The sequence below is a fragment of the Bos indicus genome, chromosome 4 (assembly GCF_029378745.1).
Source record: "Bos indicus isolate NIAB-ARS_2022 breed Sahiwal x Tharparkar chromosome 4, NIAB-ARS_B.indTharparkar_mat_pri_1.0, whole genome shotgun sequence".
Taxonomy (NCBI): Eukaryota; Metazoa; Chordata; class Mammalia; order Artiodactyla; family Bovidae; genus Bos; species Bos indicus.
Window position 1 is genome coordinate 111,338,938 of NC_091763.1, and position 19,711 is coordinate 111,358,648.

Below are 19,711 nucleotides of genomic sequence, written 5' to 3' on the forward strand. Positions count from 1 at the left end.
GGAGACGAACTCCTTCAAAAGGACTTATGCCAGCACACACCGTGGCTCCCTGGACTGTTGTATTCAGTGCCTCTGACCCCGCGGCCAGCTACTGTCAACCCACTCCTCCTCTGGAGACTCCTGGACACTCATTCGTCTGGCTCAGTCTCTTGTGGGGTCACTGCTCCTTTCTCCTGGGTCCTGGTGTACACAAAGTTTTGTCTGTGCCCTCCAAGTGTCTGTTTCCCCAGTTCTGTAATCAAATCCCACTGGCTTTCAAAGTCACATTCCCTGGGGGTTCTCAGTCCCTTTCCCTGATCCCCAGGTTGGGGAATCTGTTGTGGGCTCTAGAACTTTTGCAACAGCTCAAGGAATTCTTTGATATAATACTCTCCAGTCTGTGGGTCGTCTGCTCGGTGGCTCTGCTACTGCTAAAGCCGCTTCAGTCGTTTCCAACTGTGTGTGACCCCATAGATGGCAGCCCACCAGGCTCCCCCATCCCTGGGATTCTCCAGGCAAGAACACTGGAGTGGGTTGCCATTTCCTTCTCCAATGCATGAAAGTGAAAGTGAAGTTGCTCAGTCGTGTCCAACTCTTAGCGACCCATGGACTGCAGCCTACCAGGCTCCTCCGTCCATGGGATTTTCCAGGCAAGAGTACTGGAGGGGGGTGCCATTGCCTTCTCTAGTGGCTCTTCTTGGTGGCTCTATGGTGAGGCTAATGGCGACCTCCTCTAAGAAGATTTATGCCACATGCAGCACCTCCCAGTTCTGTTGCAGCCAGAGCCCTTGTCGCCACGGCAGGCCACTGCTGATCTGTGCCTCCACAGGAGACACTCAGACACTCAAAGGCAGGTCTGGCTTCGTCTCTCGTGGGGTCTTTGAGTCCTGGTGCACACAAGGTTTTATTTGAGCCCTCTGGGTGTCTCTGGTGGGTATGGAGTTTGATTCTAAACACGAATTCACCCCTCTTACAGTCTTGTTGGGGCTTCTCCTATGCCCTTGAATGTGGGATATCATTCTTTGGTGGGATCCAACATTCTCCCATCAGTGGTTGTTCAGCAGTGAGTTGCAATTTTGGAGTTCTCACAAAAGAAAATGAACACATGTCCTTCTAGTCCACCACCTTGGGACATTATAAGTGAATCAGCAATACGTATACATGTATCCCCTCATTTTTGGATTTCCTTCCCATTTAGGGCACCACGGAGCATTGAGTAGACTTCCCTGTGCCATACAGTATGTTCTCATTAGTTATCTATTTTATACATAGTGGTGAATATATATCAATCCCAGTCTCCCATTTCAATCCACATCGCCCCACGCCTTGGTGTCCATATGTTTGTTCTCTATATCTGTGTCTCTATTTTTGCTTTGCAAATAGATTCATTTGTACCATTTCCCTAGATTCCACATACATGCATTGATTTACAATATTTGTTTTTCTCTTTCTGATTTACTTCACTCTGTATGACAATCTCTAAGTCCACCCATGTTTCTGCAAATGACACAATTTCATTCCTTTTGATAGCTGGGTAATACTCCATTGGGCTTCCCTGATAGCTTAGTTGGTGAAGAATCCACCTGCAATGCAGAAGACCCCAGTTCGATTCCTGGGTCAGGAAGATCCTCTGGAGAAGGGATAGGTTACCCATTCTAGTATTCTTGGACTTCCCTTGTGGCTCAGCTGGTAAAGAATCTGCCTGCAATGTGGGACAGCTGGTTCAATCCCTGGGTTAGGAAGATTCCCTGGAGAAGGGAAGGGCTACCCACTCCAGTATTCTGGCCTGGAGAATTCCATGGACTATATAGTCCATGGGGTTTCAAAGAACCGGGCATGACAGTGGCTTTCACTTAGCTGAGCAATATTCTCTTGTATATATGTGCCACATCTTCTTTATCTCCCCTCTGTTGGTGGACATTTAGGTTGCATCTATGACCTGGCTGTTGTAAAACCACTGCAATGAACATCAGGGTATATGTATCTTTTGGAATTATGATTTTCTCCAGGTGGATTGGCGCAGCCACTATGGAGAACAGTGTGGAAGTTCCTTAAAAAGCTAAAAATTGAACTACCCTAAGATCCAACAACCCTACTCCTGGGCATATACCCAGAGGAAACCATAATGCCAAAAGATATATGCATTCTAGTGTTTATTACAACACCATTTAAAATAGCCTCAGTCTCCTTTGAAGATTCTCTCAGTGACCTCTAAAAGTTGGAGCTCCCAGGCCTTGTCCTGGACTTCCTTTTCTTTGCTCTCTTTCTAAACATCTCCCCTCAGTTATCTCATTCATTTCCATGGCACTAAATGCAATTATATGCTACGTATGACTTCAACATCTCCAGTTGTGACCTGTCTCTTAATCCCCAGATGTTTACATCTAATTGTTTACCAGATGCCAGCATTTAACTGTCTCTAGGACATCTCAAATCTAGTCTGTTAAAAATGAAACTTTTGAGCTCTCAACCAGCAAAATGTGTCCTTCCGTTTACCCGTTCATGTAAGCTAGGAAGCTGGCAGTCATTCTACATACTTCTCTCTCTCTCTCCCCCAACTGTCATGCCCACTACCTGCCATATCCAACCAATCACTCTTTTCTATTTTTTTCTATCATATATAGTTCAAACTCATCCATCTCACCTACCCTGATTCCAGCTGCCGTTGTCTCTATTTAGAGCTACACATTGCCAGTCTGCTTCTGCACTAACCCCTCCAGTCTGCTCTCTAAATAACAGCCAGAGGCATCTTTTAAAAACAGAAGCCGGACTGTATTGCCTCTGCCGAGAACCTGTCATGCTTATCATACTGCGCTTCTTATCCGCGCTCCTCAGTCTCACGCTCTTTGCAGAATGACTCCTCAGCCGTGGTTCTGCCCGCATTCTTCAGCTGCTGCATCTGTTTCTTGAGCCCAGTGTTGAACTCAGTGCTATTTCGTTAGTTCAGCAAGTGTTTATTAAGCCCTTGAGTACCTGAACCAGGCTCTTGGTTAAATGATGTGGCTTCAACGATATCCGTATTGCTTCAGGGACAGCAGAGTTGGGGTTACAACAAATATGTTCCAAGTGCGATATGAGAAATGCAACTATGCCTGTGTGCTCAGATGGGTCTGACTCCTCAACCCTTTGGACTGTAGCCGGAAATGCAAACCCAGGGATAACTGGATTATTAGGGAGGCAGATGGAGATGGATGGATATCCAATCTCAACTTGGTCTGGTACTGGGGCTTGGGAAGTGGGTGATATTTTCTAGCAAAGTAGTTAAAAGCTCAGACCAGATGGACTTAGAGCCAGGGCAGGTGAGAGTGTTCTTGGCCAGGGTGGGGAAGAATTTGCTGGGTTTAGAGGTGCTTTAATATTTTAGTTAGAGAGTCTTTTTTTTTTTTTTTTTTTTAAGTGAAATCAGCTGATACATTTGTACTTCTGTTAAAACTAAAGTGAGAACACCGGTTTTAGTTTCTTTGAATATGTTAATTCTGCTATACTAAGGGTGTTCTTTCCCTAAAAAGTTATTTCTAGCTAATTACCCTCACCAAGGAACTTAATCTGTCAGACTGTCGTGCTAATGTTCCTCACAATGGGGCTGCTTCAGTGAATAGAAACTGAGCTAATGGGGAAAATTAAGTACTTAGAGTTGATTATTTGGGGATTCTTTTCCTAGGTGATAAATATTATCTGTATCATCAAAAAATATCTTCAAGTCTGGTGCTTGGGTTTAAAGGAGGGAAAAGGGCCCCGGATTTTTCTTTTCAATTGAAGTATACTTGATTTACAGTGTCGTGTTAGTTTCTGGTGTACAGCACAGTGATCCAGTTTTATATATATATAGATGTATATATATATATATATTCTTTTTCATGTTCTTTTCATTATGCTTTATTAGAGGATATTCAATATTGTTCCCTGTGCTATATGGTAGGACCTTGTTGTTTACTTTATATATAGTAGTTCATATCTGTTAATCCCAGACTCCTAATTTATCCCCCCCCACTCCCTTTTGGTAACCATAAATCTATTTTCTATGTCTGTGAGTCTGTTTCTGTTGCCACTAACTTTCTGATCAGAAGTCACTGAAACCACAGTTCTTAGTGCTTCCAAAATGTAATTGCTAGGGTTCATTGATGTGAGAGTTGGACTATAAAGAAAGCTGAGCATCAAAGAATTGTTGCTTTTGAACTGTGGTGTGGACTCTTGAGAGTCACTTGGACAGCAAGGAGATCCAACCAGTCCATCCTAAAGGAAATCAGTCCTGAAAATTCATTGGAAGGACTGGTGCTGAAGCTGAAACTCCAATACTTTGGCCACCTGATGTGAAGAACTGACTCATTGGAAAAGACCCTGATGCTGGGAAAGATTGAAGTCAGGAGGAAAAGGGAATGACAGAGGATGAGATAGTTGGGTGGCATCACTGACTCAATGGACATGAGTTTGAGTAAGCTCCGGGAGTTGGTGATGGACAGGGAGGCCTGGTGTGCTGCAGAGTCAGATATGAGTGAGTGACTCAACTGAACTGAACTGAAGGATTCATTTGATCTTTCCAACTTTCAGGGGGCAGAGAGCAATGTGAGCTAGGGTCAACATGAAAGGAAGGGCCAACTTCTAAGATTGTATCCTGTTAATAGTCAATCAAACTGTCATTTTCAATTTTATGTTTTCTGCTACATCAAAGCTATTTAGATAGAAACTTCAGAAAGAATATAATTTCTCAGGTTAGCCTGATACAACTTAGGTTTAAACTAAAGGGAGAAACTAAAACTCTCCAACAATAAAAAACTATATATAAAGTACAATGGTAGAGAATTTTAAAGAATGTGTTATGTATGATAAAGGGTATGGTGCAGATTATACGTGGGTGTATTTATGATTTGTATGTAAAATTTCATTATTTGGATGGTTCTGGTAGTTGATTAAAAGGTAAGTTATTTTCAGGTGTACAGTAATTACTTATTCTATGTAACTTTCTTCTCTTTAGTGGCATGACACACATCTTATTTGCCTTTGTGCACTCAGGGCCTAGAACAGGGCTTGGAATAAAGCAAGTTGTTGATGAACAAAAGCTCCTATGTTCAGTACCTCTTCCTATGTTCAGTACCTCTTCCTATGTAAGGAGATGGATGCACATTTAGCACAGAATGATTATCTTAATGTCCAATTCAGAAAGAAAATGGTGATGGCTTTAAGAAGCTTATTGCATCTTAGATGCATTATTTTGCTCTTAAAAAAATCCTTGCAGTTTACAAGATTTAAAAAATCTTGAAAATATTGCAAGTACAGTACCAGGATTCTATGACTTCAAATATCACTTTGTTCAACCTGTGAAGTCTTTCAAAATGTCTATTTTTTTGAAGCTTAATAAATTGTAGAGCTATCTGACAGGATCTATAAGCCCACAAACTATAATTCAAGTGGGTATTTTATAGGAATCATTGATAATAACTAAAAGAAGTTTGTCGAAAAAAGGGCTTCCCTGGTGACTCAGAGGTTAAAAGCATCTGCCTGCAATGCGGGAGACCCGTGTTCGATCCCTGAGTCAGGAAGATCCCCTGGAGAAGGAAATGGCAGCCCACCCCAGTATTCTTGCCTGGAGAATCCCATGGATGGAGGAGCCTGGTGGGCTACAGTCCATGGGGTTCTACAAGTCGGACACAACTGAGCAACATCACTTCTTCAAGTGAAGAAAGGGTTAAGGTATATTAGTAGCACAGTTTTTATGAACTTCTGTAGACCACTAGGTGCTCTTTTAAGAATTTAAAATTCATGAGTAAACAAAATGTATTTAAAACTTCTCTGATATATTGAAGTTTATAGTCTATGAGGAAGGTGGGGCAGGAAGGCAGACAATAAAAAAAATATCATGTACCATGTTTGAAGTCCATGTGTATATGCAATGGGTATAGAGAAGGTAAGAGGCAGAGTGGGTTGTAAGTTTCAATAAGATAGATTTGGCAGACCTCAATGAGAAAACGCCATTCAAATCAAGACTAAACGGAGATGAGGGAGTTAGCCTGGAGACCCTCTGGAAAAAATGCCTCTAGGCAGAAGAGCGAGCCATGCTAAGGCTGTAACCGTAAGCAGCTGGCATGTTCGAACCATGAGTAGGACAGTGTGGTAGAGTAAAATATTTGAAGTGATTTCTTAAACCAAGTGTGTGCAATAATTTTAAGGTATTTTTAAATAATAGGAAGTGTTATCTTTAAAGGTCCACAGAAATGGTCAGTCATTGACCCAAGATGACATTTACCTAGTGTCCAAGTTCGATCTCAGATCAAAATCCAACTGTCATCATAAGCTACAAGGATCAAAGAGTAACATTTCCTTGCTACACAGATGGAAATCTTCTTATTGCCACAGAGATGAACTCCCCACTATCAAATACACACAAACTACATCTCTACGCAGTGTGAGAGAGAAAAGAAAAGGAAGATTAGCTTGTCCAAGTATTGATATAAATGCAGTCAATAACTCTAGCTGTATTGTAAAAGGATGTTAACATCTCTACAGCACAAAAACATTAACAAATATTCTTCTTCCCAGAAAACAGCTAATGTCTTCCTAGAAAAAAAGATACACATAGGCTCCAAATTGTTCTTCAGGTGGGTATGAATGATCCACCATTATTTATACTTGCTCACAGCACTCCATTTGTCATCCATCTTTGAGCTGGAATTGTGAACATAAAAATAATCAACATTTTCCACCACCTGCAGAACATCATCTGTACTTTTAGCTCATTTCCTCAGTGCTTCCTGCAGGGGTTCCATCTGCTTTATATACCTTATTTCTCTACACGTGATTGAAGCTGCTTATGCTACCTGAGCTGCATACATAGCCAGCATAATGGAAGAACTCAAACCATCACAGCCCACCATGGTGAAATGGCCTTTATAGTTTTAGGGTCTAGGTTACAGAAGTGCTTTTAATACTCACACAAAATGTATTTGGGGAGAAAAGACATGACACCATAAATTTCTAATAATTTAAATTATCTCAGCAGGATCATAACCATTGAGAAAAACCTTCTAAACAAAACAATGGCTTATGAAATTAATGGTCTTTTTTAAACTTAACTACCTGCACAATTGATGAAATTTTTGTGTAGATCATCCTACAAATGACCAAAAAATGAAACAAAAACAACAACAAAAAAGTTATAGCCTACCATCATTAGAACCTAATTTGCATAACTTATTAATACTTCAGGTAAACTGTGTAAGAAACTGTTTTGTGACTTATGCAGTAAAGCACACACAGATCATGTAACGTGACCGACATTTCCTAGATTACTACTTCTGCAAATCTGGAATTCCTCTAACGTTTACCTGAAATAAGGTACCTGTTAGTTGCTTGTTTTGATATGAAGTATTTCTAATTTATGCCCAACATCCAAATTAAGAATATAACATCAAATATCCGTAATCCTATTCCCCTTGGCATGTTCCATATTTTAGAGGAAAAGCTTCCAGCTATTCCCTGTTGAGTATGATGTTAGCTGTGTGCTTGTTGTATATGACTTTGGAGAGAGGGTTTTAAAAATATGTCAGGAGTCACCTGGTGGCCCAGTGGTTAAGAATCTGCCTGCCAGTGCGAGGGACACCGGTTGATCCCTGATCAGGGAAGATCCCACATGCCACGGTGCAAGTAGAGCCTGTGATCCACAACAGGAAAAGGCACCATAATGAGAAGCCCATGCCCCACAGCTGGAGAAAGCCTGTGTGCCGTAGTGAGGACGCAGTGCCGCCAAAAGAATAATAAAATAAAAAATAGCTACCCAGAAACCTAAATAGCTACTTGCACATGACTTAGCAACAGGACAGCTGTTAAAAAATTTAAAAATGAAAATGTCACAATATAAGTGAATCTTCTCTCTCTGAAGCTTTCCAGCACCCACACCATGAGGATCTGCCAGACCTTTCAACCCATACACAGTTGTTACGACTGCAATCTTATACTTCACTATCCCAGACCCTTCAATTTCCAATCAATTAGGATCCCATTTACTGAACTCTTTTGTCCCCAAGATATTTGGCCTGAGTTGTAAGATGAGTAACGTTGCTGTTACCACCATCGTCATATGGCTCATCCCTATTAAATTAACCTTCTTGATTCACTGAAAATACCTTGTCCTCTGGTCCCTTCATGGCTTTCCAAAGCTTTCCATGTGAGCTCTCAGGACCCTGTGCATAGATCTGTTTCAGCACCTGTTTGCAATTTGTAATTTCAAGCTTAATGTTTTCTCTCCTCCTCTGCACTACAAGCTTGTTGAGGTCAGGACCTCAGGTCTCTTTTATCCTTGTGCTTCCAGAACGTAGCATGGTGCTAAAATATAAAAAACTGAGTAGTGATTTATGAATGTGTGCATGATTGAATTGTATTACTGCTTTATGACATTTTTTCCTGATGTAATAGCATATATTATTGTCATTTAAAATAACACTTAAAAAGTTTAAAATAATGTCTATATATTCCTCTGCTACCTGAAAATTAATGGGATGATGTGGGGAACGCAACAAAAGTTTTGACATGTCACCAAGCATATCACCACGAGGTTAAAGATACGGTAGTGAAAAGAGCATTAAATGCCAGAATTAGGGGACAAAGTTTCCATTATTTTGCTACTAACTCTTTGTATTCATATTGTTAAGCCACTTACTTCCGACACTTGACTTCTTTTTTTTTTTAATTGAAGTACAGTTGATTTACAATTTTGTGGTTAATTTTAGGTGTATAGCAAAATGATATTCATATATATATATATATGAATATATACATATATGGGCTTCCCAAGTGGCTTAGTGGTAAAGAACCCACCTGCCAGTACAGGAGATACAGGAGACGTGGGTTTGATCCCTGGGTCAGGAAGATCCCCTGGAGAAGGGAATGGCTACCCACTCCAATATTCTTGCCTAGAGAATCCCATGGGCAGAGGAGCCTGGTGGGCTACAGTCCACAGGTTCACAATTTGAATATATACACATATAAAAAAATATATATATGCATATAGGGCTTCCTATATGCATATAAAAATATATATGTATATATACATATATACTGCTTGCCAATGCAGGAGACATAAGAGATGTGAGTTTGATACCTGGCTTGGGAAGATCTCCTGGAGGAGGGCATGGCAACCCATGCCAGTATTTTTGCCTGGAGAATCCCACGGACAGAGGAGCCTGGTGGGCTACAGTCCTGGTGGGCTACAGTCCATAGTGTTGAAAAGAGTCAGACATGACTGAAGAGATTTAGCACACATGCACACACACATATATAAATATATATATACCTTTTTAGATTATCTTCCATTATTGTTATAAGATATTGAATAGAGTTCCCTGTGCTACAGAGTACATCTCTGTTGTCTATATTATATATATTAGCGTATCTGTTAATCCAGTACTCCCAGTTTATTCCTTCATCTTTTTCCCCTTTGGTAGCCATAGGTTTGTTTTCTGTCTTGATGAGTCTGTTTCTGTTTATAAATAAGTTCATTTGTATTACTTTTTTAGATTCCACATATAAGTTATATCATATGATATTTGTCTTTGACACTCCACACAGTATGATAATTTCTAGGCCCATCTGTGTTGCTGCAGATGGCAATATTTCGTTCTCTTTATGGTTAAGTAATATCCCACTGTCTGAGTGTATACACACACAATATAGACACACGTCTTCTTTATCCATTCATCTGTTGATGGACATTTAGTTCGTTTCCATGTCCTGGCTTTTGTAAATAGCGCTGCTGTGAGTATTGAGTTACATGTGTCTTTTTGAATTAGACTTTTTATCTCTTCTGGATATATGTGCAGGAGTAGGATCGTAGGATCTTGTGGTAGCTCTATTACATTCACTTTCTTAATCTCTAATAGAAGAGAGTCAAAATGGATACTCTCTAAAATGCCATTATATTGATACTATGTAGAGATCAAAATTTTTCATATGAGAACATGGTTTCCTTTGAATGGTAAGTCTCTTTCCTTGGCTATGTTCTACTATAAGCCTACAAACATTTCTTATTAATTCAGTTCTTATTAATGCTATAGCATTTCATTGGAGAGCCTTGCTCATATTTTCTTCATGGCTGAAGTTCAATTGTTGATTTACTGAATCAGGATAATAGCTATCAAGACTTTGTGCCCAAAGAAAGCCACAGACTAATTTATCAGATGCAGTTTATGAGATAGAGGAGAACTTTAAGGTAATTTATAATATAATATTCCCTATTTTTAGAGATCATTTCAGAGTTAATATGAGTAAAGTTATGAAAATCTCTCATTAACAAATTGGTCCCTAATCAAAACCATGATACTGTTTGAAAATCAGAAACACTTAGATGCAATTGCAGATGTATAGGAGACAATTTTTTTTTCTACTGGATTTAGCTCAGATTGGACTTTAATTAAAATGTTCTGTATAAACACCTGCTCTGTACTGTGAACTTCAGATTACAGATGGATAACATGGAAAAGAGTCAAACAACAATTAAACACATGATGGGGAAGCTGGTTATATTCTAGAAGGAATAATTCTTTGCTTTTTTCACTGGTCATTGTTGAGCTTTATCAACCCATGGTCATAACTCCAGCCGTATGAAGAACTGAGTCCACATGAAGTGAGTTACTTGAGAATTACAGTTAGTTAGGATAAGGAATTCCCTGGTGACTCAGACAGTAAAGCTTCTGCCTACAATGTGGGAGACCTGGGTTCGATCCCTGGGTCAGGAGGATCCTCTGGAGAAGGAAATAGCAACCCACTCCAGTACTTTGTCTGGAAAATCCCATGGGATGGAGGAACATGGGAGGGTACAGTCCATGGGGTCAGTCGCAAAGAGTCAGACATGACTGAACGACTTCACTTTCTTTCACTTAGGATAAGGATATGGGGGTCACCGATAGAGGTAGCAGAGGGACCTTTCTAACATACATGTGTCAACATCACTAAGCAGAGTCATCCTGAAGACCCTGTAATTGCCAAGGAGAGGAATGTGTCCATAGTATGTTTCATATGTGCCCCAGTTTTGAACATATTATTCAATTCACTATATTTAAAACAATATACAATGTTACAGTTTTTAAATTTGTAATTACACAATGAGATAGATACTAAGGACTCAGTAATCACAAAGGCCATTTTCATAACACACTAATCCAAAAAGAGTATTTGAGACACACTAGTTTTTCAATTGCTTCTTCATGAAAACGGAACAGTGGCAGAAATTTAGAAGTTTCCATGCACAGTGGTTTCTATTTGCATTACATACGTATTCTGATAATACATACTGTCTAAACACACTGTGAATATGGGAATAAGATTTTCGATTTTTCCACCTATGATACTGGCAAAAAAAAAATCTACACAGCATAACTTTCTTCTAGATGCTGGATATCTGCAAAATTGTAATATCCATTTGTCATTTAAGATTTAACAGCTCCAAAGGAGCCATGCAACTTGTAATGCACAAGCATTAAAAAATAACTTGCAAGATGCATCAACAGTAATTGTTTTGTGCTATCAAAATAGAGCTTATATATTACCTTTTATAATGCCATGACACTATAAAAAGTTTTAAATCTTTATAAAGATATACTATTGTCAAGCCCTTCTGAAGTATAATTTTACTGAAGCAAACAATAGTGTGTCAAAAATAAGTTAAAGCAAAGTACTTTCACTTGCTTCAAACCTTCCAAAGCCAGTGGCTTTCCATCTAACTGTAAGATCACCATCCCCTCATCCTCATTACATTCCTGCCTTCGACTTCTGCCGCTCCCCCCTTCCTCACTCACCAGTCTCCTTGAATACCTAAATAACATCAGAAATATTCTTGAATTAGAATATTTTCATTCCCTCTGTCTTGTTTTCCCCAGACATCAACACGGCTTGCTGAACAGCTACCTTATTTATTCAAATGTCACTTTTTCAGGGCTTTATGGTTTCTTCTGTGTTTACAAATGCAGTCCCCATCATGCGTGCACGTGTGCATGTGTGCTCAGGTCATGCCCTACTCTTTGGGACCCCATAGACAGTAACCCTCCAGTTTCCCCTCTCCATGGAATTGAGCAGGCAAGAATACTGGAGTGGGTTGCCATTTCCTTCTCCAGGGGACAGTCCTGATACGCACAGCCTACCCTTCCCTTCTCAATCAGTTTTTCTCCTCATCATTATCACTGGCGAATAGTGGTGATGAAATATGTAGAAGAATACATATATATGTATATGTGCTGTGTGCTGTGCTAAGTCACTTCAGTTGTGTCTGACTCTGCAACCCTATGGACTGTAGCCTGCCTGGATCTTCTGTCCATGGGATTCTCCAGGCAAAAATACTGGAGTAGATTGCTGTGCCCTCCTCCAGGGGATCTTCCTGACTGAGGGATCAAACCCACGTCTCCTAAGTCTGCTGCACTGGCAGGCAGGTTCTTTACCGCTTGCACCACCTGGGAAGTGGTGCGTATGTATATGTAATATATATAAATAATGTATGTATATAATATATATGCATATATATTGGAGGAGGAAATGGCAACCCACTCCAGTATTCTTGCCTAGAGAATCCTGTGGACAGAGGAGCCTGGTGGGCTGCTGTAAATGGGGTCGCACAGAGTCAGACATGACTGAAGCGACTTAGCATGCATGCATGCATTGGAGAAGGGAATGACAACCCACTATAGAATTCTTGCCTGGAGAATCCGAGACAGAGGAGCCTGGTAGGCTGCCATCTATGGGGTCACACAGAGTTGGACACGACTGAAGCGACTTAGCAGCAGCATGCATATATATGCATATGTATTCTTTTAATTTTGCTTATTATCTGTTTTCTTTACCCTACTAGAATGTAAGAATGTAAATTGCAAAAAATTTACGAATGCTTTTTTTTTTTTTTTTGCTGCGTTTTCTTTGCTGCCTAGATCTAGTATTTGTCATATAATAGTTACATGATATTGGAGAAGGAAATGGCAATCCACTCCATTGTTCTTGCCTGGAGAATCCCAGGGACGGTGGAGCCTGGTGGGCTGCTGTCTATGGGGTTGCACAGAGTCGGACACGACTGAGGCGACTTAGCAGCAGGTACATGATAATATTTGCTGAATGAATGAGTAGCCTATAAAACAAATATAAAGGTATGATGTACAGGGTTTTGATGATGAAGTATGTGGGCTGACATGGCTGGAACTAAAATTTAGAGTCAAGAAGTCACCAGGACCAAAATGTTAGAACACTTGGTTCTCATAAGTGTTAGGACACTGCTACAGGACAAGGCTCTTGGTAAAGATTCATTTTAAAAAAAGAAAGAAAGGAAGAAAAGAAGGGAGAAAGGAAAAAGTAAGTGGTGATAAACATCTGAGAATTCTGTGCCACAGACTGATTGTAGCAGAAAAGAGATAGAAGTTACCTAATTCAATTAATGGATTTTTAATTATGTGAAGGTAAGTCTGCAGGTCTGTACGTAAATGAGTTTGTTTTCAGAGTCATGTCAGAAAGTGACAGAAATACCAAAATATATTGTGGCTTTTCTTGCCATATCAGAGTAGTTCAAAGAAGACAGTTCTGATCAGCCCAAAGATAAGCCTGGAAAATTAATTATCCCGTAGAAAATGACTACAAGGACACCATAACTGAACTTCTTTTAACTGATTTAAGAATAGCAAGCTGGAAAGTCATCTGATAAAGAGGCATGTTGTAATAGCTGAAGGGAAATTCTGGCTCAGAGGGGTGAAGTGGCCTGTCTACAGTCTCTTGGGGTAGTCTCCACAGAACTTGAACTAAAGTGATTTTAAAAGTTCCTGTTGTTGTTGTGTCACTAAGTCGTGTCCAACTCTTTGCAACCCCATGGACTGTGGCATGCCATGTTCCCCTGTCCTTCACTATCTCCTGAAATTTGCTCAAGTTCATGTACATTGATTCAGTGATGCTATCTAACCATCTCATCCTCTGCTGTCCTCTTTACTGCCTGCCCTCAATCTTTCCCAGCATCAGGGTCTTTTCCAGCGAGTCAGCTCTTTGCATCAGGTGGTCAAGGTATTGGAGCTTCAACTTCAGCATTAGTCCTTCCAATGAATATTCAGGGTTGATTTTCTTTAGGATTGACTGGTTTGATCTCCTTGCTGTCCAAGGGCTCAAGAGTCTTCTCTAGAATCACAGTTTCAAAGCATGAGTTCTTTGGCATTCAGCCTTCTTTATGTTCCAACTCTCACATCTCTACATGACTACTGGGAAAAACTATAGCTTTGATTATACAGACCTTTGTCAGGAAAGTGATGTCTCTGCTTTCTAATATGCTGTCTAGATTTATCATAACTGTACTTCCAAGGAGCATGTGTCTTTCAATTTCATTGCTGAAGTCACCATCCTCAGTGATTTTGGAGCCCAAGAAAATAAAATGTCACTGCTTCTACTTTTTCCCCTATTATTTTCAGATCAAATGTTTGTATTCTATTTATTTTTATTGGTTCATTCTTCTAGTCAACTAATGTTTTTGAATTCCTGTGCTCAGTTGCTATGTTGTGTCCAACTCTGTGACCCCATGGACAGTAGCCCACCAGACTCAGACTCTGTCCATGGGATTCCTAGGCAAGAATACTGGAGTGGGTTGCCATTTCCTTCTCCAATGGATTTGAAGCCATACTATGTGCCAATTATCACTGTAAGCTTGGTGCATATAGCAATGAAAAGAATCCCTGCTTTCTTTCCTTCTCATGGAGGCAGTCAGATATTTTAAAAAATAATTTAAATGTGCCCTAAGATAGAGATAAATGCTATGGGTAAAAACAAAGCTGAGCAGGTAGATGGAGAGCAGCTGTGGTGGGGGTGGGACTCAGGGAAGGAAACATCATCAGTGGAGCTCAGAGCTGGAGAAGGAGGGGGTCAGAGGAGGTCTGAGCAAAGATGGCTGTAGACGCAGGAAAGAGCCAGTGCGAGTCTCCAAGGAGGGGCCTGCCTGACCTGTTTGAGGAGCGCAAAGGAGGTCTGCGTGATCAGAGCCAAAGGAACAAGCGGTAGGGCTGCAAGGAAGAGCCAGACCTCCGCCAGCCTTTGGCTACTCTAAGAAATGGACTTTGTGAATAAGACCAGATACCGTGTAAGGACTCGCAGCTGTCAGAAGCTGACTTGTACTTGAAATCAGCAAGGCTGTTTGTTGAAGGTAGACATGAAGGGACAAGGTCGGGAAGAGGGGACCGGTTAAAGGTCATTGTGGGATGTGCAAGCGAGGGGCCCAGGCTTGGACCACAGCAGTCGTGGGTGCGGGGTGAGGAGTGCCCAGATTCTGAATAATGACTGAAGGTGGAGCACGTGGACATCACTGACAGGGTGCAGGAGGCGGCGGAAGAAGGGGGCTTTTCTCCCAGAACTGGAAGAATGGAGCTCCCATCTCCTGAAATAGGAAGACCACAAGAGGGGCAAGTTCAGGATATTTCTCTCAATCTAAAGCTCTCTGCCTGTCTCTTTTTGACTCTGTGTGTGTCTCTTACTGTCTTCCTTTGTAATTTATCCCTCGGCTGTTGAAAGACTGGATTGTGTGATGTATACAGTTTTCCACAACGTGGATGTTGCTGTTTCCATTTGGTGCCATTTAACATCTACCCCTTCCCCTCTGTTTTCTAGAAATTGGCAGGTAGGTCTATAAACTTGGTGAAATTCATGTCTGAGTTTTATCCGCACCTCTCCACCTGTAGTGCGGTACACCTGCCCCCACCTCCAGAGCCCCAGGGACACATCTCTGGTTTCACTTGTTGGTTATATTTGCAGCCATGAATAATCCTTCTTAGACCCTACTAACTTGTTAGAACTTACCAAATGATGACACTCTTATAATTTGGCCTTCGTTTATGGGCTGAAATATTTCCACAAAAGGAGTATTTAGTTACTTTAAGATTCATATAACTAAGGTAGACTAAATGCTGGATTCTTTGCCTTTATTTACCAGTTTTCAAAATAATGAATTAGTTACATAACACATTCCAAAATTTAAACATTTCATTTTTGTGAACTCATGGGATTAAATATATTTGATGTATTTTAATTTATTGCAGGAAATTCTTATTGATGTTAATTTTTTTTTTTTTTTTTTGGCCTTGGAGAATTTTTGTACCACACTTTGTCTCCAATAGTTTGTTTCTGAAGTGACAGCTTGTTCCAGACTCCTCTTAGCCATCTCCAGTCCTGGAATCGGACATTTCTCTAGGATCCTTGTTTTCTCTTAATGGAAAATGGTATTGAGTGATGACAACTGTTGCCAGAAGTTGGTCGTTGTTTGGAGAGTTTTTTCAGTGGAAAGAACTAGGGCATATTTTTAAAAAGATAACATCATCATCATAGGTTCATAGTGATGCTTCTAATTCAAATGCATAACTTTGTAGGATTTTAATTTAATCTCATTAATCTTCTAGATGCTTCTCCTTTTCACATATTGAAATTTTCAGGGTTCAAAACACCAAGATAATTACTGATTTGCATCATTCCACATGTATAGAGCATTTCAATAACAGAGCAGGCAGTGTCTAATTTTACCTGAAAGGTCAGGGTGAGAAGAACATTTGTTGACAAAATGAAGATGCATATTCTGAAAACAGCAAACAAAGCTCCAGAGGCTAGAGAGCACGTAGCTCATTTAGGAGGTAGTAGAGATTGTTTTACAGGAGGAATGAAGAGTTACAGTGTTGGGAAGGCATTGGAACACAGTAGCCTTATGTCCAATGCTGCAGGTTTTAAAGCATCCCACCAGATACTCAGGCTGTTTGTTTTAAGACGATAGCTTGTGTTTGTTTTTAATAAAAGAAATATTACTTTGTCAATATACACAGAACTTAGGTGTGAGGAGCATTATTTTAACGATTACTATCCTTAAAGATTAACCCAAAGATTGAAGGCAGGAGGAGAAGGGGACGGCAGAGGATGAGATGGTTGGATGGCATCACCGACTCAATGGACATGAGTTTGAGCACGCTCCAGAAGCTGGTGATGGACAGGGAAGCCTGGCGTGCTGCAGTCCATGGGGTCGCAAAGAGTCAGACACGACCGAGCGACTGAACTGAACTGAATCCTTAACTCTGTTCTATATCTGTTCATAGAAACCAACCAGTGAAAAGTGCAGCTCCGTTATTTTCTGACTTTTGAAGATGCACTTCATAGTAATGACCCATCGTCCTGCCCTTTTTCTCCCCACAGAGGACAAAGTATGGACCATCGTGTCTCACGATTTGCAGATGCAGACAACGGTGGTGGGCTACAACCCAGAAAAATACTCGGTAACGCAGCTCATATACAGCGCCTCCATGGACCAGATCAGCGCCATCACCAGCAGCGCCGAGTACTGTGAGCAGTATGTCTCCTATTTCTGCAAGATGTCGAGGTTGTTGAACACCCCAGGTAGGCTGAAAATGGAGTGTTACTTTTAATTACTATCTCGGCTGGTGTTTGGAATTACCTAAACAATCCAACAGGTGTGGCTTATTATCTGAACAGTCCAGTCTTCAAAGTGCAGGCAGCTGTGAAAGAATAAACCCACTTGGTTTGTTTTCTGGAGAAGGAAGTTAAGAACATACAGTTTTTGTTATTTAAAAAATCCATTGTTTCTTAGAGTTTTTCAGTTTTATATGCATACATGTATGTGTGTGAATGCTTCTAGTGCATAATTACCAGTATTTGCTTTGGGCAAAAGTTTGTGAGAGTTCCTTGTGAACTTTCAAGTAATTCCCTTTGAGTTCTTCAGCTGTCTGTAATGTACAGATGAGAGAATTCCAAAGGCTGTCTGCAGGTAAATAGCATATAGAATAGTGACAGAATTTAGAGCTCTTCATTGTCTGTAGTCATTTAATAGCATCTGTTGGTCTCAGGAAGTCTGCCTTTGTTGCTGTTGTTGTTTGCTTATTTGTATTTTTTTCCATGATGGCTTATTTTAACAATGCTTAAGGATTTGTATGTGTGTGTTGGGGCTAAAGAAAATTGGAGAATTTATAAAGGATGTATTGGAAATATCTTTACCACAAAAGACATATACTTTGGGATTCTTGGCAGTAAATTCAATATGTTGACAGCAACCTAATCTCCCCATCTATAGTATAAAATAGTAGAAATAAAGCATATGCTTTGAGTCAGAGAAACAGGCTCACACTTTTCATCCTGGCTTCGTGACTTTGGGGTTCACTGAACCCCTCTGCCTCAGTTTCCAATGTCTTTCAGTCAAATAGGGATCCTATTTCAGAGTGATTGTGAAAATTTAATGAGATCATGTACTCAGGGCTTATTATAAGTCTTAATGCACTTAAGGACTTAATAAATAGCAAATAGTATATTGATTATTTTTAAATTATTAAACAAGTTTGGAAGTGGCATTATGTCAGAAACCAATGGGCTGTTTTATGCCCTAAATCATTGTTGTATTGGGCCAGTGTTGCAGGGAGTTGCTTAAAGAGAATAATTATAAGCAGAACTGTATATACTGTTTTGAAGATTATAGTGCTTTTATGTATAAAGCCTTGTACTCACATTACAGACAAGTATAACCTAGGAATTGTAAGAAAGTAAAATCTGTAAAATATGAAAAGGATTGGTTCAGACAATTAGTGCTTCTGCTATTTAGAGAAAGAAGACTTGACGGAGGCTGCGATGTTGAAGTGATGCTTTATTAAAGATGTTGAAAGGCAATTTGTGGTGGGTAAACAAGAGTCAGGAAGACAGAATATGAAAGACCCTTCAGCCCATGGTGAGAAGTGGTTTAGCAGAAGCAGAGTTCATGTCGAAGAGCAGAAAGAAATAAGATTGAAAGTAAAAATGGGAGATACCGTGAAGGAAACTGAATGCAATGCTGGCAATTTTCCCTGATGGCCTGGACTTCTCAGGTTTTAGCATGCATGCAAATAACCAGGAGGGATTAATAAGATACAAATGGCAGGGCTCCATTCCCTGAAATTCCGACTCAATAGGTGTCAGGTGGGCTCCAGAATTTTCACTTGTACTAAGTGCTATGGACTGAATTGTGTCACCCAACATTCACATGTTGATATCCTAATCCCTAATATGACTATATTCGAGATAGGGCTTTTAGGAGATAAAAAAGATTATATGAGGTTTTAAGACTGGGTTCCTAATCTGATTGGACTGGTGGTTTATAAAAAGAGGAAGAGCCAAGAAGAGAGTTCTCACCAGAAACCAAACTGGCAGCACCTTGATCTTACACCTACAGCCTCCAGAAGTGCAGGAAAATAAATGTCGATTTTTTGAAGCCAATGATTTGCTGGTATTTTGCTATAGCAGATGAGCAGACTAGTACAGTGAATTCCCAGGTGGTGGTGAAACAGCCGATCCAGAGACCACTCTAAGAACCATGACTGTGAGTCATGAAACCCCTTTAAATTCCTACAACTGTTTTTCTACCTACCTTCACCTGTCACAGTCTTTTATTTATTATTATTATTATTTTTAACTGAATCCTGCTTCCAGTGCTGGGAAATGTCAACCAAGGACTGAGAAAACCCAGGGCACTGGGCACAATGAATGAGTCCCATCAGCTTGTCTGCACTCAGTTTCACGAGGGAGAGTGCCTTGTTGAAGTTCATTCCAAAGACTCCAGTCCTGGAAGGGACAGAGCTGAGGGAAAACTGCTAACTAAGACATCCTGGAATGTGAAGTCAAGAGGGCCTTAGAAAGCATCACTATGAACAAAGCTAGCGGAGGTGATGGAATTCCAGTTGAGCTGTTTCAAATCCTGAAAGATGATGCTGTGAAAGTGCTGCACTCA

General features: G+C 40.3%; 1 protein-coding gene across 1 annotated transcript in view; it reads left to right on the forward strand.

Annotated features, from left to right (window-relative positions):
• The window catches only part of CNTNAP2 (contactin associated protein 2), a 1,639,050-nt gene that overhangs the window by 869,736 nt on the left and 749,603 nt on the right, over positions 1-19,711 (forward strand). Inside the window, exon 13 of the mRNA XM_070787139.1 lies at positions 17,140-17,340. Coding sequence (XP_070643240.1) covers positions 17,140-17,340 — 201 coding nt within the window. The remainder of the gene's footprint in view (positions 1-17,139; positions 17,341-19,711) is intronic.